Below are 24,898 nucleotides of genomic sequence, written 5' to 3' on the forward strand. Positions count from 1 at the left end.
GAGGGGTGGCTAGAGTTGGCTGATCGCTGACCTTCAGAAGCCCAGTGGGCATATCTATCCATTCAGCGCTTCTCACTCCGAAGACTCACTGCCGTCCAGTGATGCCGGCTCGTGGTGACGGGACTGGGCAGGGTAGAGCTGCCCCTGTGGGTTTTCGAGGCTGTAAATCTCTCAGGGAGTAGAAAGCCTCATCTTTCTCCCTCAGAGCCTCTGGCCGTTTTGAACGGTCCCACCTGGGCTCCTTTTTCAGCGTTTAATCACCCTCATCTCCCCTCCCGATGGGAAACCTCTCCAGCCCAGGGTTGCATGCGTTCACCCCTCGAAGGGCCACGCAGGCCGTGGGCTTGCACCAGACCCTCCCGGGGCGGGGCGGTCACCCCACGGGGACATGGGCTGCCCAGTGGTGGTCCCCACTCCCTCCCGGCCTGCCACTCCCGAGCCGCGTTGCCAATCTCCTCTCCCAGGCAGGGAACCAAGCAAGATGCTTTGACAGAAATGTCTTTTTTTTTTTCTGCCTACCACCAAGGACTAATCACCAACTCCCCTGTTAACGACACACTCCGTAGCACTGCGGTTGTAGCGATGACACTGTTGCCGCAGATGCGCGCGCACAGGCGCAGACAGCAGCAGCCGCTGAGAGGGCCGGCGGGCAGGTGCACGGGCGCTCACCGATTGCTTCTCTTTCAGGCTTTGATTACTACTATGGAATCCCGTACAGCAACGATATGGGCTGCACGGATACCCCGGGCTACGACTACCCCCCTTGTCCGGCGTGTCCCCAGAAGAACGGCTCCTCACGGTAATGCCACAGGGAGTTCACTCCCACAGCTGCTCTCTGAAGGGCTGGAGGTCTGCATCCTCCTGGAAGCATCTGGACCTGCCGACAACCCGGCCGCTCGAAGCCCCACGGTGGAGCGCAGCTGGGCTGCGACCCCCGTGGGGCCGCCCGCACAGTCTCGGCAGGGTTCTTCAAGGTGTTTGCTGCACACTGCTGAACCAACGGGGGTCTTCAGGGAGCCCCTGTGAGAGGCAGGCAGGTGACAGCGACAGACGGTCATGAGCCAGAGGGCTGTACATCTGGTGCAGACTGAGATGCGTGTGTTCTTTGCACTCAATGCAAGAATACTTTTAGAAACGAAGAGGTCAGTGGGAAGCCTCTATTGGAATTTTCCAGGTCGCCTGGCCTGCTTCACTCAGCTGCGGGGGGGACCGCGTCCTGCCAGGGCCTCCCACCAGCAGGCCCCTCTCCCTCTGCCTGTTGGCTCTGCTCCTGGGCCACTCACCTGGCGCAGACTCAGGACAGAAGGAAGGAGAGGGAGAAGGGCTGCCTGCCAGCCTCCCTCTCCTCTGCACCCAAGTGGGCTGCCATTCCGGTCCCGGGTCTCACGCAGGCTTCCCACGGATGTTTTAAGGACTGGGCAAACACTCAGTGGTAATAGGAAGTGAATGTGGTGGACAGTGTGAGCTTCTCTGCTTCTCCCCAGGGGGTCTCTGTAGCCCTATCCAGAGAGCCGAGAATGAAAGAGGTCAAGAAGTGAGGGGGGTCAAGAAGTTGTGGGACTGCCACCTTTCACGTTCCGAGTTGGCATCGTCTTTCCCAAATGCTCCCTAATGCACACGCAGTGCATTTGTGATCAGAAAAAGAATCGCCAGGCTCCTATGGGCCATGAAGCAACACAGGGTCTCCTGGACAGAGCTGAAGTGGTGGTCAGGGTGGGGCAAGGTCCCACATGTCCGAGCCACTTGGAGAGGGCGAGTCCCTGCTGACTCTGTCATAGTTGAATGGTTGCCACAATACTGTCCCTTTGCAGACAGGCCATTATGTTATAGGCACGCTGTGTACCTACCTCCCTGTAACCCACCCACATGATGTCAGAGGGCTGTTTGTCCCAGGCTTCCAGGGAAGGGGGCCTTGCCCAGGTCGAACCAGAACTGGTGGAAGTGGTGCTGGTGTGTTGTCTAGTTGATTCTGATGCATGGGACCCCCACCCAGACCAGAACTGCCCCATGAGCTTTCCAATTGCTTTCATTAGGGGACCACACCGTGCACCGCCTAGTGTGTTTGAACCATCAACCTTTCGGTTAGCAGCTGGATGCTTAATCACTGTGCTACCTGGCCTCCTCTCAAGGGCTGGGAAAAGGTGGGAATGGAGGTTTCAGGCCAGGGCTCTGCACGATCAGTGTCCATGCTCCGGAAAACTTACTTCTCAGCGGGGGCGGGATTTGCTAGGGGATGTTGAGTCTCAGGGAGCACCTCTGAGAATCTGCATTTGAACCAGACACCTCGATGACCAGAGTGCTCAGTACCCACTGCCCTCCTTACCCATTGTGGCAGGGGGCTGGCCTGTCATCACGCCTGGCACCTCCCAGCCCTAATGAGGTATGGCGTGTATCTGACAGCCCTTTAAAAATCCCTATTAAAATCCAGTGGAAAGGGGAGGCCATGGAGTGATGGTGGCGTTGCCATGAGATCATCAAAAGCCGAAAAATGCAACGCAGATGGAGTTCGATACTGTCACTTGCCCCCTCTTTTCAGCAGCGCGTGGTCCTTGCTCAGCAGTGGCCATGCGCTTATGTGGGGCGGGAGATGTGAGGTTTGAGTTTGTGCAAAACAGACTCACTGCCACCGAGTCGCTTCTGACTCATCTGAACCCTTTATAACAGGTATAGACTCATAGCCTATGGGTTTCTGAGACTCTGGCTCTTTATGGGAGTTGAAAGCCTCTTTTTTTCTTATGAGGAGGGGCTGGTGGCTTCGAACTGCTGGCCTTGCGGTGAGCAGCCGATTTGTAACCCTCTCCGCCACCAGGGCTCCTTTGCGCTTGTGTAAGAGGCTGTGTTAAAATTCACCGTTAGGGCAGGTCACTGGCCTGAGAGGTCTCCTGTTCTCTCTGTTGGTCTCAGCTTCACTCCTGGTCTCTGTGTCAGTCAGGATAAAGGGAGTTCATGCCCAACAAGCCGTGAGGCCCGCCTGCCAGGCACGTTCGGTTCAGCAGTAGAAGTCTCGCCTCCCACATTTCCTGCCGGTGTACACAGACATCCCCCGGTCGTCAGAGGAGGCATGCTTGTTGTGATACTGAGCAGGTTTCCACAGAGCTTCCAGACTAAGATAGACGAGGAAGAAAGGCCTGGCAGTCCACTTCTGCAAATCAGCCAGTAAAACCCTATGGGACACCCTGGTCTAATCCCCAGTGGATCGTGGGGATGGTGCAGGACGGGGCAGTGCTGAGGTCTAAGAGCCCAAGCTGAGAGCAGCTCACAACAGCACAGAGAAGTGCTGAGCAGTGGTCAAAGCCCTAACCATTCATTCCCTGTGCAGCCCTCACAGATCCCTGCCATAGGGCTGGGGGCGTCCCCGGGCTACAGGTAAGGACGCTTAGCTCTTTGAGCTCGCGTGCCTTGCCCACAACCACAGCCAGCGCAATCCCTCACCATACGCGGATGAGATCAGATTCATCTGGACGGGTAAAGACTGGTCCGAGTTGATTTTCCCAGAAGATATGACCAATTTGACCCCTCCCCACCCTAGTTGCTCAAGTTTCTCTAAATTTCCCACATGTGGTTTGTCATGGAAATCGCCCTGTTGTTGTTGCCATTGGCAGACAATACCAACTGCAGTTCCGGTTGTTGGTTTAGGAAAATACTGGCCCCTGCAACTATGGATTCCACTGCTGTCCGGTCGAAGCTGACTCATCGGCAGAGTAAAACTTCCCCAGCGGGTTGCCAAAGCCATAAATCTCTGGTCAGACCACCGGCGTCTTTGTTGTGGGGGATGACTGATGGAGCTGCACCAGGGAGGTGGCGGTGGTTCGGTGCCACTGAGTGGTTCTGACTCATAGCAGCACTGTGCACGGCAGGAGAAAATACCGCCCGGTCCTGAGCCACCTCACAATAAACAGCAGATACGTTTGAACCCCTTGTGGCAACCAGGGTGTTAATCCACCTCATCAAAAGTCTTCTCCTTTTTTTTGCTGGCCCACTACCTTACCAAGCATGAAGTCCTTCTCACGATCTGTCTTGATCGCAAGTCCAAACTGCATGAGACCTAGTGTCACCGTCCTCGACTCTAAGGAGCATGCTGGCTACACTTCTTCCAGGCCGTGTTTGTCATTCTGGTAGTCCGTGCTACCTGTCATATAGTCTTTGCCAGCACCACAATTCAAACGCCCCAGTTCTCTGTTGTTCAGCTTTCACATGCAGATGAGGCGAAGGAAAATACCATGGCTTGGGTCAGGCCCACCTTAGTCTTCAAAGTGACATTTCTGCTCTTTGACACTTTAAAGGTGTCACTTGCAGCTAATTGGCCCAATTCAGTCTGTCACTGGATTTCCTGACTCCTGCTTCCCCGAGAATTGGTGTGGCTCCAAGCAAGATGAAATTCTTGACAGCTTCGATCTTTTCTCCATTTATTATATATTATCGATCCTGTTCTGAGGATCTTGGTTTTCTCTGCAGTGTGTCGTAATCTATACTGAAGCCTGCATTCCTGCATCTTCATCTTGCTTGGGTGTGGGACATGGGACCTTTTTTAAATCAATAACTTCAGTTCATCTGGGACTTCTTTCTTCAGTACCTCTGGTTCTTGATCGTATGCTACCTCTGGAAATGGTTGAATGTTGATCAGTTATTTTGGTACAGTGATGCTGGGTGATCCATCTTTTGATATTTCCTGTGCTGTGTAATATTTGGTTCATTGTTCGGTGCAGTTGAGTTGGTCCCGGCCCATAGCAACCTATACACTGCCTGGTCCTGCACCAGCCTCACAAGGGTTCCTAGGGGTGAGCCCATGGCTACAGTCACTGTGTCAGTCCATCTCCTGCCCCTGGACTTTACCAAACCCGATGCTGCCCTTCTCCAGGCACAGGTCTCTCCTGACAGCATGTCCAAAGTGTGCAAGACAAAGCCTCGCCATCCTTGCCTCTAAGGTATTTATAGAACCTTCTATAGTGAAACGGCAGGCTTGAACTTCTTCCTTAGGGTTGTTTTTTTTTTTTTAAGCTGGAGAAATGCTGAGCGTGTTCTCGCCTTTGGGTTTTCAGACTCCACGTCTTTACACAAATACTTCACTCTATGGTCTTGAGCTGCCTTTCTAAGCTATCTGCCCAGTTCTTTCACGTCACTCTGCCAAGAGGAAGCCCCAGTCTGTCCTGACATCCTTTTGCCTTTTCTTTCTTCTCCGTGACCTCTTACTGCGTTCACGAATGATGTTCTTGATGTCATCCCACGCTCGGCTTGTCTTCAGTCATTTGTGTTCAGGGCATCACATCTGTTTTTTTCAAGGGTCTCTAAATTAAGGTGGGAGATACTCAAGGTCGTATTCTGGCTCTCCATGGACTTGTGTTCATTTTCTTTAGCTTCAACCTGACTTTGTCTATGAGCAATGGGTGGTCCGCTCCACAGTCAGCCTCTTGGCTTGTTTTAGCTTCTCCATCACCTCTTCCCATAGAAGGAGTCGGTTTAACTCCTGTGTACTTCATCCGCGAGGTCTACGTGTGTCGTTGGTTTATATTGTTGGAAACAAGCATTGGCAATGAAGAAGTTAATGGTTTTGCAAAATGATGTCATGTGATCTCCACCTTCATTTCTATTTATTTTCCACCTATCAATCCTTCCTGTTTGTTTCCAACTCTCATATGCTAGTAGTTACGGTGCATTTTTATTGCATGCTTGATCAATTTCCAACTAAAGAAATGGTAGAGTCCTTCGGTTTCTTCATCATTGGCTTTAGAGGTTGGTGCGTACGTTTGAATAATAGTTGTTTTAACTATCCTTCCTGTTGGCATATGGACATATCCTTTCACAGACAAGCGAGACCTTTTTTCTCACCCCAAAACCGTTTTATCGGGAGCTCTTACAGATCGCATAACCATCCATAGTTAAAGCACAGCTGGTACAATCGCTACCACAGTCATTTTCAAAACACTCTTTCCTCTTGAACTTGACATCAGCTCCACTTAAACCCCCACCGTCCCGGACGAGCTGGATCTTGAAATATTCTTTTTGATGAGAAATGTGATGACATTTGTCATTTGTCTTCAACTTTTCATTCCGAGCATAGTCAACCGTCTCATTCAAAGTGGCCAATCCCAGTCCTTTCCAACTCAGTCATACTTTTGGATATTGATCTTTATGCATTTGTGCGAGTCCAGGTCGACTAGAGAAACAAATCCAGAGACACGCGTGTGTGTCTGAAAGAGCTTTATATAAAGAGTAATTGTGTATTAAGAAAACATCCCAGCCCAGTCCAGATCAAGTCCACAAGTCCATTATTAGCCCATATGTCCACGACCAGTTCATAAATTCCTCTTTAGACTCACGCAGCACATGCAATGATGCTAAACACAGGAAGATCACAGGCCAGTGGATAGCAAGTCTTATGGATCCAGTGGTAGTGGAAGCCTCTTAGCACTGGCGTAGGTCTCCACGTGGCTCCTCCAGCTCCAGGGCTCTGGCTCCCTCAGCATAGCTCCATGTGGCTTATCAACAGGAACGTGTAGCAGAGAGTGTGGGTCTGGCCTCCAGTGAGCTATTTACCTCCTTTGCGCCTCCAAATGAGGTCATCAAGTTGTGACCTGTTTGACAGGCTAACCTCCACCTCATCGCTCTTAATTGTCTCAATTGGACACCAGATGATGTAAGTACCACAGTCAGATTCATAGGTCGGACGTTCCACATTCCAGTTATTAGTGTATGTCCACAGCTGTTTCTCCTCCTTTGGAGTCATGCTCCATCCGCAAGCGAAGGTCTGGGAGGCTTTGCTCTGCTGTCCACATCGTTAAGGGCTACTGGACTTTGGGGAGGCAGCTCTTCTCCAGATCTGTTTTGAGCATCTTCCAACCTGCAGGGTTGGTCTTCCGGCACCATATGTTCCGACAGCGCTCGGCTGCCGCTCACCTGCGTTTCAGTCGTCACTCAGAAGCGGACAGCTTCTTATGTCTAGGGTGCCTTTGTCTGGAAACGGAAAGTTATCTACCGTGGGTGACCCTGCTGGCACTTGAAATATTGGTGGCATCGTTTCCAGCATCACAGCACCCAAAGCTGCCACAGCAGGACAGATGGCTGGGTGGTGGTCCCCATAAATAGAGGCTCTCCTTTAGACAGGACTGTGGAAAACTGCCGGGAGGTAAGCCTACTGCTGATGGGCTAGGACAGTGGTTCTGAACCTTCCTAATGCCACGACCCTTACATACAGTTCCTTGTGTTGTGGTGACTCCCCAACCCTAACCTTATGCATGTTGCTACGTTATCGCTGTAACTGTGCTACTGTTACGAATCGGGCGACCCCTGTGAAAGGGTTGTTCGACCCACATGTTGAGAACCGCTGGGCCAGGTGATGCCCCTGGACTGGTTATACCTCAGTCCCTCTGCAAAATGGGAGTGATATTGCCCCCAGCTGACCGCAGTCTTTGTGAGAAGTGGGCACGGCAGCTCTGTAGAATGGGTGGCTTGCCCGCAGACCTTCGGCACTTGCTCAAGGCGAGTGGAAAGAACCCTTCGATTGGGTTTCCAATGGGAGGAAAGGGCACATGGGCCCAAGCATGTGGGCCAGGCTGCTAAGTGTTTTGTGCTTGCATGCATGAGAGCCTTTGCCTCCAAGGTTACGGGAATGAATCGGCTGTTGTGTGTGGTTTCCATCCAGGCACCCTGAGAGAGCCTGTTCTACGGACGTGGCCCTTCCTCTGTACGAAAACCTCGCCATCATCGAGCAGCCCGTCAGCCTGAGCGGCCTGGCGCAGAAGTACGCGGACAAAGCCACCCAGTTCATTGAGGATGCCCGGTGAGATGCTGCCCCACTCCTCTGCATCCGCCGTGCTCTCCCCAAAGCCACGCCACGGCCAAAAAAGCTGGGTGCTTTGTTATGTGTCTATGGTGTTATGTTATGGTGCTATGTGTCTCCTATAAGTAAGATGGAAAAACCATCCCTCTTGGGATCCTCAGCCTGGTGTCAGCTTCTGGGGGTCCTGGGGGTGGAGCCCCCGAAGGGTTGGGACCCTGCTCTGCTCTTGGGTGGTTCTCTGCGCCTGCCGCTGCCCACCTTGTGCTTTCTGCAGTGGCTCTTGTGGACATCTGCTCTCTGCCAGCCTGGGTCCAGAGTCCGCCTTGAGTCTGAGGGGAGGAAACCCTGGAGCTGGGAGGGCTGTCCCTTCTGCAGGCCCCCAGGGAGGACCCGCCCTGCTGCTTCCTCCAGCCCACAGTGGTAAAGCCTCCACCCGACAATGTGCTTCCTGGGTGGTGGTGCCAGTCTTCTCTACGGAGCCCACAGATGCTCGTGAGAGCGCTCCCCTCCAGACCCTACCCTTCAGAATAGCTCACCAGGGGCCACACAAGGTGAGACTCACAGAGTGCAGGAAGTAGGACCTGGTATGCTTGGGGGTCATTATTCAGCTTGTAACAAGGGGTGACAGATGCCAGCACTGGAGGGCCCAGTGGGGAGCTGGCTGAGTTCGAGACCTGAGGGAGTGGCGTGGACTATGGTGACCTTGCGAGCACCGGCTGTCTAGAGGGCAGCCCGGCCTACTCCCTGCTGCCGTGGTTCCTGGGAAGGTACGGCCTAGTTGCTGTTCAGAGAGAGAGGCAGAGAGGTGCCTGGATCTGCCAGGAAACCACCTGGTCTCCCCCCTTCGCAACTGATGCCAATGAAGGGCAACCCGAAAATGACGGAGATGGCCGTGGTGGGTGTCTAAGAAACCCTGCACGTGTGAAGGCAGTGGGTGGGCAACCTCCGAGGGGCCTGGGAAGCATCATGGACACCCCCACTTGCCCACATGTACCTTTGGAACAAGCAGGCACACGCTCCCCTCGGGTACAAGCATTTACAAGCATGAAGCAGCTTGCCCATGGTCTTGCAGGGAGACAGCAGAAGACATCAGAGTCCAGCCTAAGGAGTCTGGCTCGAGTCCACCCTCTTAAGTACCACCACCGGACAGGGCCTGCCTCGGGCCCTGCAGGAACCTAGTGGTGTGGTGGGTTAAGTGCTGTTTCCCTTCTGTTTAAGTAATGGGCCTGGTTTTTCCCCATCATCCCTCCTACAACCAAAACAGGAGGGTTTTGTTAACCATTTAGCAAACTGGGGCCCTACAGATATGGGAAATGCTATAGACTAACTCTCTCCCCAAGGGTGTGGGGGATTCCAGCATACGGAATTTAAGCAGGCATTTCAGCACCTCTTAGACTCCTTACAAATACTTGTACAAGCATTCACAAACTCATCTCCGGTACAAGCACTCACACACTCACCCAGGTACAAGCACACGCAAACTCATCTCTGGTACAAGCACTCACACACTCACCTTGGGTACAAGCACACACACACACACACACACACACACACACACACACTCACGCAGGTGCAAGCACACACTCGGGCATAAGCACGCACACACACACACACACACTCACCTCAGGTACAAACACACACTCACCTTGTGTACAAGCATTTACACACCTTGGGTACAAGCACTCATACCCTCACCTCTTATACAAGTACACACACACACACACACACACACTCTCTCTCTCACACCTCTTGTACAAGCAGGCACTCACAGACACTCCTTGCCCCCTTGCCTCACGCCCTCTTCTGACCCCTGGGGTTTTTCACACCCTGAAATGGAAAAGCCCAACCAACAAAGCCCAGCAGGCTGGCTGGCCGCCACTTGTGTCAGTGTAGAAATAGAGCCCCTGGTGATCCCGGTCTTCATAGCCAAAGACCAAACTCAACCCACTGCCACAGAGCTCACCGGGGCGCATCTGGGCCCCATGGGACAGAGTAAGGCTGCTCCCTAGGGCTTAGGGGAGCAGGGAACCTCAGCTTTCTCCCGTCCGTGAGTGGATTCTAACGCCTGCCTTTGTGGCTAGTAACCCACCTCAGTCAAGGCTCAGCCTTAAATATGCAAGGCTCTTCCTTCTCCACCTGCCCCTCCCCCAAGGGCCATCTCTCTGGAATTGCCTAGCAGGAAGGCCGGGATAGAGGCGACCAGGTGGGCAGATCCAGTCGTCTGCTTCATCCTGGTACAGCCTTCAGAGGGGCCTGTGTGCAGCAGCTCCCAAGGGTGCCAGCAGTGGACCAGCAAGGCCCTTCCCCATCACCGATCACAAATGGCCGCTCCCAGCGCCCTAGAGTTCCAAGGTGACTCAGGCCCTGCCCCCTGTGACAGGGAAGTGGAATGGAGGGCGGCCGTGTGGCTTCCAAAGCTGGACCATGGCCCACCCAGTGTCCTGAGATGGAGTCATGACAGCTGGCCGCGGGGCTGGGCTAGGGATCGTTAATGCCCTTTGTGAGGTGGACATCTGCCACCTCCAGTGACTTAAATGGTTAATCAAACTGGTTCAGGAGTCACTGAAAAGGCAGACAAAAGCAGTGGCAAGCACCTTCTCATGCGCACCTGGGCAAGAATGTGCCGATGTCTGACTCCGTTATTAAGTTGGGAGTCGCCAAGGCCCTCTTGGCTTTGCATTTCACAGAAGGCAATGCTGTTGATCCCTCGGGGAAGCAGCCTGCTGAGTCTCAACGGTGTCTCCGATTGCCAGCAGGTGGGGGGCGGGCGATACCAAGTACCAGGTATCCCTGGAGTATGACCTCCTGCTCCTAAGCCCATGTTTGCTGTTGTCGTCGTTGTTAGGTGGCACGGAGTTGGTTCTGTCCCACCCTGCGCACAGCAGATGGAAACACTGCCAAGTCTTGCGCCAGCCTCACAACTGTTCTTCTGCTCGTGCCCATTGTCGCAGCCACTGTGTCCATCCATCTTGTCCAGGGTCTTCCCGTTTTCCTCCGCCTCTCTACCAACCACGATGTTCTTCTCCAGGGACTGGTCTCGTCAGATCACATGTCCAAAGTAGGTGAGACGAAATCTCACCATCCTTGCTTCTCAGGAGCATTCTGGCTGTATTTCTTCCAGGACAGATGTGTCTGTTCTTTTGGCAGGCCATGGTACTTTCAACATTCTTCACCCTCATCATCGTTCAAACGCATAGATTCTTCTTTGTACTTCTGTAGTCAGCAGCTAACTTTTGCAAGCATATGAGGCAACTGAAAATACCCTGGCTTGGGGACCTTAGTCCTCCAAGTCACCTCCCTGGTTTTCAACACTCTAAAGAGGATTTTTGCAGCAGATTTACCCAATGCGATGTGCCTTTTGATTTCTTGACTGCTGCTACCATGAGCATTGATTGTGGATCAAAGCAAGATGCAATCTTTGACAACTTCAAGCCCAGATTTATGGGTATAAATATGAACTTAACTCATTGCCATCGAGTCGGTTCTGACTTGTAGCCACCCTATATGTAAACCAGCAACCAGTTGCCTTAAATCCATTCCCACTGCTCTCAATCCTCTAATTGGGATTGACATTCTCAGCCACCCCAACTCAAAGCAGTGGCCATGGACGCCACTCTAATTTATGGCGCCCCCTTGTGGTCAGAGTAGAACTGCATGCCACCGGGGGCTGATTTTCCTGATTGCGAAGTTGTGCATGGGGCTACAATCTACAAGGTCCACAGTTCAAAACCGCCAACCTGTCCGAGGGAGAATGATGAATCTCTCCCCTCCCGTAGAGTTTCAGCCATGAAAACTCACAAGGGCAGTTCTACCCTGTTCTATCGGGTCACCATGAGTCAGCATCAACTCGATGGCAGTGAGTTCAGTTTTGTTTTGTTTTGTTTTTAATCGTTTTATTGGGGGCTCGTACAATTCTTATCACAATGCATCCATCCATCCATGTGTCGAGCACACTTGTACATTTGTTGCCATCATCATTCTCAGGGTTTGGGGTTTTGAGGGCCAGACCTTTCTTTGGAGGTGCCTCTGCGTGCACTTGAACTTCCAAATTTGGGGTTTGTTGCTGAGTGTGTTCACTGTTAGCACCACCCAGGGACTTGCTTCTTCTCCTGCTTGGCTTCTCTTCTGGGTTTGGGCAAGGCAGGGGACCCACACCCTAAGCCTCCTTTGAGTTTTTCCTGGGGTCTTTACCTAGCATCGGTGCTGAAGGTTAATGCTTGGTCTGCAGGAAGCAAAGCTAGGACTGGCCAGGCAGGGGAGCCCAGGTGGCCAGGGCGCCTGGTCTCTGAGCTAGGCAATCCTGTGCTCCTCCCAAGGCCTGGGCTGCCCCTCAAAACGGAACAGGAGGCCCAGGGCCTGACAAGGGTGTGTGCTGTCAATGTAGAACCAAACCTGGACTCTAAAATGCAGCGGCTTTCTTCAGAAAGGAAAGGAAAATGGCTTATTGCACCGGGGAGGGGTGTGCCGTGAGAGAGGACACTCGGACCCTGAGATGTGTTCGTTCATGGGCTTGTCTGCTAACCCAGTAGCACTGCAGGAGAAAGGCCCTGATCGACTTGTAAATCATTACCTATCGAAACCCTGTGGGGCGCACCCGGACTACCCCGGGTTCACCGGTCAGCTGGCATGACCAGTGTTCCAAGCCGTGGACTGTTCCAACTGCTGGAGGTGCACCTGAAAACAAGCCCGAGCCCTTATGTCTCTCCAACACCGTCCTGCTTCCCTCTGTGACGCGGTCCCTATCTGGCCATCGCTGTCCCTTTAGCTTGTCTACATGTGTCCACCATGCGGCTGTCACCTCTTCATCGTCCACCCAGCTCCCAGGAACGCCAGCTGCACCCATGAGCGGGCACCTCACCCCTTGCCCCTTCTCCCTTCTGCCGGAACACTCATGAGGAATAGCAACAAGTGAATGAATAGAGTCAGACACCCCCCCACACACACACCCCCTCACCCCAGCTCCGGTCCTGAAGGTGAAGGAAGGAAGGATTTGGTCTCTTCCACAGAAGAGGCCCAGCTGGCCGGACAGCAGCTAGCAGCTAGCAACAAGAATGACGGAGTGAGCCAAGACATTGCTGCCCAAGACCCAAGGCCCTCCTCCTTCAGAGACTCCCCGAGACCCGTGCCTTCCCCACTGCGGGGCCACTGGGTGCAACCCCAACCTGGGGAGCCCTCTTCCCTAGGACACCTCCTCGGGGACCCCTCCCCTGTCCTCCCACCACAAGCCTGCTTTGGTTCTCCTGTTACACCTTCATCCCCTCCTGCACTTTCCCTTCTTCGTGTCTACTCCATCAGAAAAGCATTCTCTGATTCCATTGTATGTCTAAATTGTCACAGAGACCCACACGTCACCGTGTCCACCACCTTCTCGTGTAGTTCAGTGAGAGGAAGCGTGTTCATCGGGCCGTTTGACCATCACCAAGGACCCATCCCAGATGTCTCAGTCACCCTGCCCAGAAGCTCAATGTCCCCGAAGGGCTGTGTGTTTTGTCCTGCCCTTCTCTACATTGTCCTGTTTCATATAGGTGGGATCATATGATACGGGTCCTTCTGTGATCGGCTTATTCCACTCGGCATCCTGTTTCGTGGTTTATCCATGCTCCGTGGCTGACTTCACAGCCACGGTGTAGTCCATCGTAGGTATCAGCACACTCTGTTCAGCCGCTCTAGGAGCCCTGGTGGCGGCGGAGTGGATTACGAGTGGGGCTGCTAAGTGTAAGTTCAGCCCTTTGAACCCACTAGCCGCTCTGTGGAAGAAAGATGCGGTTTTCTGCCCCGTCAAGATTGACAAACTCGGGAACGCAGGTCTCATCTGCCCTTCAGGGTTGCTACCGATCGGAATCCACTCTCAGTGGTGGTGAGTTCGTTTATTGATGGTTCTGTTTATTCCCTCAGCTATCGAGGGATATTTAGCTGTTTCCTCCTGGGCTATGATGCTGCAGTTGACCACGGGTGTACAAGTCTCTGTGTCTCTGCTTTTAATTTTTGGAGGTCATATGCCTAGAAGTGCTAGGTCCTGTGGTAATTCTGTGTTTCACTTTTTGAAGAACTGATTGCTTTGTTAACTTTTATTATTTTTTAAATTTTAATCATTTTATTGGGGACTCTTACAACAATCCATACATCCATGGTATCAAGCACATTTGTACATATGTTGCCATCATCCTTTTCAAAACATTTTCTTTCTACTTGAGCCTTTGTTATCAGCTCTTTTTTCCCTTCCTTCCCCACCATCCCACCCTCGTGAACCCTTGATAAGTTATAAATTACTATTATTTTCATATCTTACACCATCTGCTGTCTCCCTTCACCCTTGTTTCTATTGTTTGTCACCCTGGGGTGAGTTATATGTCAATCATTGCAATTGGTTCCCCCTTTATCCCTCCCCTTCCCCGTACCCTCATGGTATCGATACTCCCATTACTGTTTCTGAGGGGATTATCTGTCCTGGATTCCATGTGTCAAAAGCTCTTATCTGTACTAGTGTGCATGCTCTGGTCTAGCCGGATTTGGAAGGTAGAGTGGAGGTCATGATAGTGGGGGGTGGGGGGGGAGGAGGAGGGGAAGGAAGAAGCATTAAAGAACTAGAGGAAAGTTGTATGTTTCATCGGTGCTATACTGCACCCTAGCAGGCTCATCCTTTCCTTGTGTCCCTTCTGTGAAGGGATGTCCAATTGTCTACAGATGGGCTTTGGGTCTCCACTATGGCCACCTTCATTTGAATTGGTATGATTATTAGTTTTGGGTCTTCTAATGACTGATACTTGATCCTGTCGACACCTCATTATCACACAGGCTGGTGTGCTTCTTCCATGTGGGCATTGTTGCTTCCCTGGCACATGGCTACTTGTTTATCTTCAAGCCGTTGAGACCCCAGGAACTATATCTTTTGATAGCCAGGCACCATCAGCTTTCTTCACCACATTTGCTTGTCTTCAGTGATCGTGTCAGAAAGATGATTATCACAAAATGCCACGTTATTAGAACAAAGTGTTCTTGTGTTGAGGGAGTACTTGAGTAGAGACCCAATGTCTGTCTGCTACCTTAATACTAAACATGTAAATATACGTACATAGACCTGACATTATATATAAATATACTTACATATGTACATGCCTGTATTTATACCTCTATAAACGTCTTTTGCCTCCTAGTTCTTTCCACGACCTTCAATAAGCTCTCAGTAATTCCTCTCACCTACATTCCTCTCCAGGTATCCTATGCCCTCCTTGCCATCGATTTTAGATCACTTGTTGTTCCTTTGTCCCTGGGTTTGTTGGCTACCCCCTTCCTGTACCCCACCCCCCTGCTCTCCCATGTCCCCCAGGAACCATTAGTCCTGTTGTTTCCCCCTTGGGCTTGTTTATCCTGCCTATCTTATATAGATAGACATGGGGGGAAAAAGAAAGCAAGAAAAAGAAATAAAAGCCTATAAGTAGTTCCATGTCTATCTGTTGACACTTATGAATGTTTTCTGATCAAGTCTGATGAGGTGCCAAGCCCCCGAAGTCTATTTTTGGGATTCCTCAGGGACTTCATTGCTTTGCTCCTTGCTGCTCTGCTGCACACCCTTCGTGTTTTGCCCTGGTGTTGGGGGGTCAGATAATTCCCACACCGTGTCTCCAGTGCTGACCCCGGTAGTGCTATGGATCAGTGAGGGGACATCGTAACTTTTGGTGAGTCCGGCCCTAGTGGTCGTCTCTGTGCCTTGGCTACTCCGAGCAGGAGTGCCATCCTCGGGTCTTGGTGGGCCAGGATGTGCTTTCCCCCCACCCCCGCCTCTTAGTTTGCTGCTGTGTGGTCTGAGCAGATCCGCCCATCTCCCTGGGCTGTATCTTCCTTGCTGTCTTCTGTAGTGCATTTTTCTGGGGAGGGGGATTCGATTAGTTTTTTTAGTTGCATTTTCTGAGCAGCTGGGGAGCCTCAGGGTTGGCTTCGTCCTGCCCCCTTTTAATTGTGGTAAAATATGAGTGGACTTCAAAAAGTTCCTGGAAAAATCCCATTATCTTCCAACTCCATTTTTCTAAGAACTTTTTGAAGCCCCCATGCAGAGTCACTGTGAGTTAGAAATAACTCATTGGCACTGGGTTTTGTTTGGGGTTCTTTGTTTTCACAGAAGCCTGGTGGCATATTGGTTAAGCAAGGTGACTGGTATGTTAGGGTTCTCTAGAGAAACAAAACAGGACACTTATGATTAGATAGATAGATAGATAGATAGATAGATAGATAGATAGATAGATAGATAGATAGATTTATACAACAGGAAGGACTATAACAGCTAATTAGTCCACACAGCAGTACAGAGGGCTCAGTTCAACTCACTTTCATGGAACAGTTAATATATACTGGAAGTCCTTCAACTCACGAGGGCTGCTGGGTCCAAGGTCAAGAAAGCAGACAACTGAGTCTTCCCTCGGACAATGCAGGCAGTCTGCCTACAGACAGCAAACAGCAGATCGGTCACCAGCAGTCAGCAGCTCAGAAGATTAGTGAAGCAGGCCCAGATGGGATATCGAATTCAAGGAATGCCAGGCGACAGGATCCACCAGCCTCAAGCTCAAGCCATGTACACACCAGCTGCGTGGCCATGCAGTTCTTGAAGGAACCTCAAGCTCTGGCAACATGATCCAAGGGTTGGCTGTCCCACAGGTAGTGTAGTTCACAGGTTGAGGCAGAGAACTAGCTAAAGCAGCCTCATGCTGGTCTGATCACAAGAGAGCAAGAGGGGGGAGGGCGGGCCATGCAGAGCCATTTATCTCTTTGCCCTCTAATCAAACTGCAACCTATTAATCCCACATGTTCCTATTGGCCAGATTGGCACAATAAACCTACCTATCACACTGGGAACCAAAACGTTGTGGGTTTGGACCCACTGAGGGGCTCCAAGGAAGAAAACCCTGAGGATCTGCTTCTGTCAAGATGACCCCCCCCCACAGCCCACTCCCCAACCCCATTGAGTTGATTCCAACTGAACTGCAGCCCGAGGCAAGGGTTTCAAAGCTGTAAGCATTTATGGGAACAGACAGCCTCGTCTTTCACCCACAGATCGGCTGGTAGGTTTGAACCACTGACTTCATGGTTAGCAGCCCAATGCCTAGCCCACGGTGCCACCAGGGCTCCTTCTGTAAGGCAAGCTACAGCCTAGAAAACCCCATGGGGGCAGTTCTACTCAGTCATGTGAGGATCTAGCATCAAAAGTCACTCAAAGGCACCTACCAACAAAACATTATGTAGCAGAAGGTTTGCCGTGTCAGCTTGTGCTGCCTGTGTACATTCATTACATGGCCATGTCGTGGAGCCATCACTGTCCTGGAGAGAAGCTCAGGCCCACTAGGGGCATTTGAGAGCTGGGTTGAGAATAAATGGAATGGTTTTAGAAAAGATATTAGGGTGAAGGAATGACGTGGGCCTGGTGGAGACGCAGGCAGGGACGTGGAGCGGAGGGGAGGCTGGCATTCAGAGGTAGGCATGTGAGGCCAAACAGATTCAGGTTTGGGACAACTGTAGGCTGCCTTGTGCCCCGGAAGGTTTCTAAACAGGACGTCTGCAGTTCTGTATTGCTAAGGCCAACAGGAGCCAGGGTCAGGTAGGGATTTATGATTGTGTCATGGGCTATTGTTTGTACATCCCAGGGAGGCCACCACTGGAGAGTCAGAGGGCAGGGATCTGGGGAAGCCAGGTGGGCAGGCACCTGTCCTCTCTGTAAGAGGGTGGCCACCTGCCCGCCTGGCTCTCCTCCAGCCCCCGCCAGCTTCTGGGAGAAGTGTGTGTCCCTGCAGGATTCGCTGGCCACCCTTCCCTGATTTTCTCGGACTTAACTGTCTGGGGCCTTAATCCGTTGACCACCTCCAAACCCTGCCCCGCCTTTCTTGCTCTTTCTGGAAGGTTCTCTGCAGCATCTTCCTGGAATCATCAGCTCCACTCACTGCTACACAAATAACAGGAGTTCTTTAGAAATCCCTGAAACAGAGATGAGCAGGCAGGGAAAAAAAATGAGCCCCAGTCCCTCACCCCAGAGACAACTCCCGTCAGAGGTCTGAGGCCTCCCAGGCCTAGCCCTACTCTGCGCAGACGCAAGGCCACGCTTGTAAAGCACCACTGGAGCCCTGGTGGCACCGCAGGGAAGCACTGAGCTGTCCACGGAATGGTCTGCTGCAGTTGGCACCCACCAGCTGCTTGGAGGGAGAACGAGGTGCCTTCTGCCTCCCTAAAGATGGCAGCCGTGGAGACTCCCCGGGGTGGTTCTCTTCTGTCGGGCAACATTGTGGATCTTGTCATCTGATTTTTCTTCATTTGTTAATACGCCAGGCTCCCCACCCCCCTTTATTTTCCAGTGAGCATGAGAACATGTGAAAGGGTATCTCCCTAGGGGTTCGGGGGCCAGGGTCACCCTAGGGGCTCTGCTCTCTGTGACTCCTAGCTCAACATCAAGATTTGGGGAAGGATGCCTGCCTGCCCCTCCCCCAGGGGTCATACCACAGAGAGTGTGTGTGAATCACCAAAAACCAAACCAAGCATTCTGACTCATGGCGACGCTCTAGGACCCAGAGGCACCACCACCTGTGGGTTTCTGAGACCGTACCTCTTTATAGGGATGGAAAGCCCCATCTTTCTCCCTGGTGGTTTCAAACTGCTGACCTTGCCGTTAGCAACCCAACCTGTCACCACTGCACCAGCAGGGCTTTAGTTTCTTACATGTTTACATGGACTGCCAGAAGAACAAACAGTTCTGTGTTGGAAGCAGGACAGCCGGAATGCTCCTTACAAGCCAGGACGGGGAGGTTTTAGCTCACATACTTTGGACGTGTTGCCCGGGTGGCCCCTGGAGATGGCCATGGTGCTTGATAAAGCAGAGCATCAGTAAGACAGAGGGAGAAGCTCAACTAGATGGAGCGGGCTGGTGGCTGCAGCAGTGGGCTCCCACGGAGCCACGCTGATGGAGATGGCACAGAGCAAGGCAGTGCTGGACCAAACTCCACAGCTCCTAGCAACAGCTCAACAATCGTGTGTGTGTGTGTAATTATCCCTGTTTTACAGGTGATGGATGGTCATTGTCCAAAGTCACATAGCCCTGTAGTTAAACCCAAAACTCAGGAGTTTGGGTGTAGGTCTCTAGACCCCAAGCCCTTCACTGAGCCACTGTGCCACCAGTTTCCCACTCAGGGTGCCACAAGTGACACTGAGGAGCTGTGGGAATTTGGAGGTGTGGAGAAGGGATAGGACAGAGGATGGGCGATGGGACCATCTCTAGCCCGTATGTATTGTGAGATCAACAAGCGACGTCCACAGGGAGTGTTTGCCAGTGCATGTGGTGGAAATGCAACGGATTTCAAGCTGCGAAGGTTGACAGTTCAAACCTACCCAACTGTACAGTGGCAGATGTTGCTCTTCGGTGCCGTCCAGGCAGTTTCGACGCAGTGACCCTGTGCACAGCGGAAAGAAGCACCCTCACAAGGGTTGCTGTGTTTCAGCCCGTTGTTGCTGCCTCTGTGTCGCTCCATCTCATCGAAGGTCTTCCTCCTCTTTAGTAAGCGTGACGTCCTTCTCCGGGAACTGTCTCTCTTGACACCATGTCCAAAGCCTGTGAGATGAAGTCTCACCACCCTTGTCGGGAGCTTGCTGCCATTTTAGCTGAGACAGAGGTTGGTTCTTCTGGCAGCATGGTCTTCCCCAGCACTGTCATTCAAACGCACCGATGCTTCTTCGGTCTTCCTTACTCAGTGTCCAACTTTCACATGCTTCTGAGGCGACGGAGAGGAGTCTGGCTCGGGTCAGGTGCGTCTCAGTCCTCAAAGTGACCTCCTTGCTCTTCAACACTTGAAAGAGGTCTTGTGCAGCAGAGTTGTTTAATGCAATGCATCTTTTGATCTCTCGCCTGACAGCTGCTTCCGTGAGCCACTTTGATCTTTTCTTGTGATGTGACCCATGGGTCCCCCTGTGAGGATTGGAGTTTTCTGTACACTGATTTGCGCTCAATGTGAGAGGGAGGCCAGGTGACCTGCTTCTAGCCAGGTGACAGCCAAGAAACCTCTGTGGAGCACAGTTTTACTCTTGTGACACGCGGGGGCCGGTATAAGTCAGTGCCCGCTAGCAACCTTTCCTGTCTGCTAGGTGGGGAGCGAGGAGGAGGATGCGGCAGTCTTTTTATTCCACAGATACAGCGGGTGGGAATAACTTCAAGGCCATAGATAAGAGTCAGCTTTGGTAAGAGAATCAGGAGGTAAAAAATATTCACTGCCTTTGCCTTTATTTTTATCGATTGTTTTACATTTGCTTTTTATTAAAAGATCATTTTATTGAGGGCTCTTATAACTCTATGACAAGCCACACATCAATTGTATCAAGCACAGTTGTACATATGTTGCCTTCATTATTTTCTAGTGTGCCTTTGCTTTTAATATAACTTATGTAACTTAATTTTCTTTTAAAAATCACTTTATTGGGGGCTCTTACAACATTCTATACCTCACTTGTTTTCTTTTCCAGTCTTATTTATTTAAATCATTTTATTGAGGGCTTATACAGTCCTTATTATAATACATACATACATACATACATACATTGTGTCAAGCACATTTGTACATTTGTTGCCATCATCATTCTCAAAATATTTTACTTCTACTTGAGTCCTTGGTATCAGCTCCTCATTTTTTACCCTTCTCCCCCTCCCTCCTTCATGAACCCTTGATAATTTATGAATTGTTATTATTTTTTCATGTCTTACACTGACCGATGTCTCCTTTTACCCACGTGTCTGTGATTTGTCCCCTTTCGGCCGGGGGCTACATATCTAACCTTGTGATGGGTTCCCCCTTTCTTCCCCTCCCCCTGAACATAACTTAAAATCGATAGGATTTCATTTTCTGTGATGCCTCTGCTTAAAGTGGCTTGCAGGACTCTGGGAATTTGAGTCCGCCCCAGCAACTGCGATACGGTGCTGCTCTTTCGGGGTACCATTGGGCTGACTTTGGACTCAGAGTGGCTCCATGTGACCAAATAGGACTCCCCCTCCCCCTCCACCCCTGGGTTCTCCAGGCTGTAATCCTGACGGAAAAGGAGGCCTGAGGCACATGGTTCAAAGCTGTCTGCTGCTAAGGGAAGAGTTGGTGGTTTGAACCTGTGTGTGGTTTCTCTGTGAGAAGGAGAAGTGAAAGTGTCCTTTAGCAACGTCGACGGCCGGAAACCCTATGAGGCCCTGCAGCTTTCTTCAGTTGGGGTCACTCTGAATTGAAGTCAACTCGACACAATGGGTTTGTTTATTATTTGGGGTGGGGGGGGGAGGTCCTAACCTCTACCAGGGGCACCTTGCCAGGGCTTGCTCCTGAGCAGGCACTTGGGGGAGAGGCAGGGGCCACCAACTTTTCTATAGCAGCCTAGCGCTCCACCAAGGTGCCACCAGTATTCCTGGAAATATGGTGCCTGTCTGTAAGCTTTGCTGACAGTGAGGAGGATTGGAAACCCTTGCTGATGGCAGCCGTCAGCAGGAACGACGACGCCATGTCAAGAAACCCGCAGTCCTCACCACCGGACTCCTAGGGACATCAGAGTAAGCGGAGAAAGGATGGCCGCCGTCAAGGATCCACAGTCATGGGAGAGATTAAACGATGCCTTGCGTTGGACGAATCTACTGTACACGATGTTGCTTGAGGGCTAAGGTGCGCCCGACCCAAGCCAGAGGATGTTCAGTCTCCTCGTCTGCACGGGAAAGCTGGACATTGACTAGGAAGACTGAAGCAGAATCGATGCTTTTGAATTGTGGTGCCGGCGAGGAGCCATGGAGGTGTCTCGGACAACCAAAAGCAAAAGCAAAACAAAAAAAATCTGTGTTTGAAGAAGTACAACCAGAATGCTCCTTAGAAGCCAGGAGGGCAAGACTTGTCTTACATATTTGGACATGCAGTCAGGAGAGACCAGTCCCTGGAGAAGGACGGCATGCTTGGTAACGTAGAGAGGGGCAGCGAAAACGAGGCAGACCCTCGGTGAGGTGGGTGGACAGCAATGAGCTCAAGCCTACGAACAACTGTGCGGCTGGTGCAGGACTGGGCAGTGTTTCTTTCTGTTATGCATAAGGTCCCTAGCTGTCAGAGTGGACTCAATGGCACTTAACCCTACCAATGTCTGTAAGCTAGGCAAAGTGTGCCTGCCCGGTGGGGGCCCAGGTGAGCCCCATTTCTTCCCTCGGCAGGGGATCTTGCCTCAGCTTGTAGCCTACACAGCTGTCCATGGGCAGCCTGGGGAGAGTGGGCAGAAGGCGCCCTAGCCCAGTGATGTCCACCTGCTGCAGCGAGGGGGGCGCCCGCCCTCCCGGTGTGACCTGGGACAACAACCAGGAACCATAAATAGCACTGGGACACCTGAGACCCTGGCCTTTTGCCTTCTGCGTTTTATTTTGGCTCCTTTAAACAGTCACTTGAGAGCAACTCTACCAAGTCCGCAGAGAAGCTGCTGGGTCAACTGGGAATGTCCCGGGTCCCTGTCTCGGGACTTGAGTTTTATGCGCGCCAGAGAGCCGAGTGCAGCCTCGGCCATACCAGGGAACGGTGGGGACCCTGCTTCCATGCAGTGCTGGAAGGAATCAGCAAGCTAAGCCAGGGCAAGTGGAGGCCGCTTGGGCCGCCGACTTGGAAGGCAATGAATCCTGGGTCACCAAGAACCCCCCTGGATTGATGGTGGCCCATGGGTGTTAGGGGAGGACTTTGCTCCGTAGCGTTTCCAATGGGTCATTCTGTTCAGAACCAGAGTGCCTGGCCTTTCTTCCAAGGCACCCCTGGGTGGGTGAGCACCTCCACTCCTTTGGTTGGCAGCAGAGTGTGGGAACGGTCTGTGTCTCTTCCATCCTCTCTTCATGTGCCCAACTCAAAGGTGTCCTGGTGGCCTAGTGGGTCATGGGTTGGGCAAAGCCAGCAGTTGGCATCAGCAGGACAAAGAGGAGGCTGGCTGCTCCAGCAGAGAGTTACAGCCGCAGAAGCCCACAGGGGCGGTTCTGCTTCACCCTACAGGGCCTCTATGGGTTGGAATTGATTCCATGGCAGTGGGTTTGTCCTAGTTCACTGAGCCCTCCCACGACCCTGTGTCCCGTGTCCCTGGGTGTGGCCGGCGGGCTCCTTAGGACCCTGCTGCTCTGCCTTCAAGTGGGCTAGGGACCACCAGGAAGTTTTCTGAGTGGTGCCAGAGGCTGGAGGGGATGGGGGCTGCTTAGGGGGGCAGTTTGCTTTGAAGGCTGCCGGCGCCCGCCCACTCCTTCATCCTGGCCTTTCCTGAACTCCTGGGATTAGGAAGAGGCAGCCTGGTGCCAGGAACCTCTCGCAGAGGCTCGATCCGCATGCTCTTGCCCCTCCGGGAATTCCCGGAAGCCAGCTTGAACCGTGGCTCATGGCCTGGGAAGGGCCCAGGCCTGAGAATGAATGGGCTGGTCTGCCAGGCAGCAGATAAAACGCTAGCCTCTGTGTGGCTTGGACTTCAGAGCGCAGGGTGAAGGGTGTGAAAGGACTTTGCTCCCGGCAGACCTGCGTGTGGGTCCAGCTGGGGCTGTTTGCTCAGCGGAAACCTGGTACCTTCTCTAGTCCCTCCAAGCCTCGCATGCCTAGTGGCACCGTGGTTAAAGTGCTCAGTTACTTGAAAAGTCAGAGGTTAGACCCATGAGCTGCTCCGTGGGGAAAAGACATGCTTCTTTAAAGGTTGGCAGCCTTGGGCCGTGCCTGCTCTGTCCTGTGGAATCCACCGGAGGGCAGTGGCAGGGGAGACCCTCTCGGGATGAAGGTTCAGGATGCACGGCCCTTTTTGCATGCTCCTGGGAAAGGCTCTGTTACCGTGAATCCCAGGGACCCTGCCGGGCCGAGTGGAACTGCTCCCTACCCTGTAGGACCCAGTGGTAGAACTGCCTCCGGAGCTTCTGAGGCTGTAAATCATCACAGAGCAGATCAGCCGGCCTTTCCTCCCTCAGAGCACCTGAGTGGGCGTAACCCCGACCTTTTGCTTGACCAGTGTGCCACTGGGGTTCCCTTCAGTAAATGTTAAGGGACAATCATTACAAATAGAATTTTGATCCTTTTTCATTGGTCTGCCAGCTTGTTTCCTCTTCTGGGGGGAGGTGCTGCAGATCGTGCAGGTGTGCTGGGCACAGGAGGTGGCTGTCGATGGGAAAGGTGATTGGGGGTGTCCCCTGCCACAGAGAGACAGGCGTCTTGTGTTGAGTGACCTCTCCACCCTTCCATTCCAGTGCCAGCGGGAGACCCTTCCTGCTCTACATGGGCTTGGCCCACATGCACGTGCCCTTGCCTGCAACTGGACCTTCGGCAGACCCGAGGGCCCCGGGGCCATACACCGCAGGCCTCCGGGACATGGACAGCCTGGTGGGTCAGATCAAGGACAAAATCGACCACATGGCCGAAGGAAACACATTCCTCTGGTTCACAGGTACTGTGGTCAAAGGCAGCAGCCCGACTACAACTTAACAGATAACCCTGATTTAATGGATAACCCTGCATATGCCCAGGGAGAGGTGGGTCTCACTCACTGATCCCCTTTTGAGGACCTGCTGTGAACTTGCTCCCGCCCCCCAACCTCCTCTAGTCTCTATTGGCCTCTGCCTGTGGGGCCTGGGAAGGCTTGCGGAGAGAGCAGACCCCATGCTGACCCTATGTGTGGTTAGGACTATCAGGTGCCTTTATTGCTAAGGGGACAGTGACTGGGGGGAGCTGTGGGGCGACTCTCCCCTGGGACTGGTGGATGACCTCTTTATAGTCCTCCCCAATCCCCAGTCACCTCTCCAGCTCGGTGGCCTTCCAAAAGCTGAGCCAGCGCCCCCTTCAAAGGGCCCAAGTACTAACCGAAAGGCTGGAGGTTGGAGCCCACCCAGAAGTGCTCGGAAGAAAGGGCTGGCAGACGACTTCTATGAAGTTAGCCAGAGAGCGTGGCAATGAGCCGGCTTCTCCCCGACACACCCAGGCAAGGGAGTCAGAGTCCACTAGATGAGCCCCGGTTTCCAAAAGGCCCACCACCACCCTCCGCATGGTGGGCCTCGGGCCCCTGCCTGGATCAGGGGCTGCTGGGAAAATACTGCTCAGAACCTGGGTTTGAGTCTACCCCTGCGACAGTCGCTTAGCTGCCACTCAGAGCTCT

General features: G+C 52.5%; 1 protein-coding gene across 1 annotated transcript in view; it reads left to right on the forward strand.

The window, feature by feature from the left end:
* The window catches only part of ARSG (arylsulfatase G), a 91,651-nt gene that overhangs the window by 30,760 nt on the left and 35,993 nt on the right, over positions 1-24,898 (forward strand). The window contains exons 5-7 of the mRNA XM_045299485.1: positions 688-799; positions 7,640-7,777; positions 23,997-24,193. Coding sequence (XP_045155420.1) covers positions 688-799; positions 7,640-7,777; positions 23,997-24,193 — 447 coding nt within the window. The remainder of the gene's footprint in view (positions 1-687; positions 800-7,639; positions 7,778-23,996; positions 24,194-24,898) is intronic.

This window comes from Echinops telfairi, unplaced genomic scaffold (genome assembly GCF_000313985.2).
Source record: "Echinops telfairi isolate 266 unplaced genomic scaffold, ASM31398v2 ScPeMD7_7458;HRSCAF=8496, whole genome shotgun sequence".
Lineage (NCBI taxonomy): Eukaryota > Metazoa > Chordata > Mammalia > Afrosoricida > Tenrecidae > Echinops > Echinops telfairi.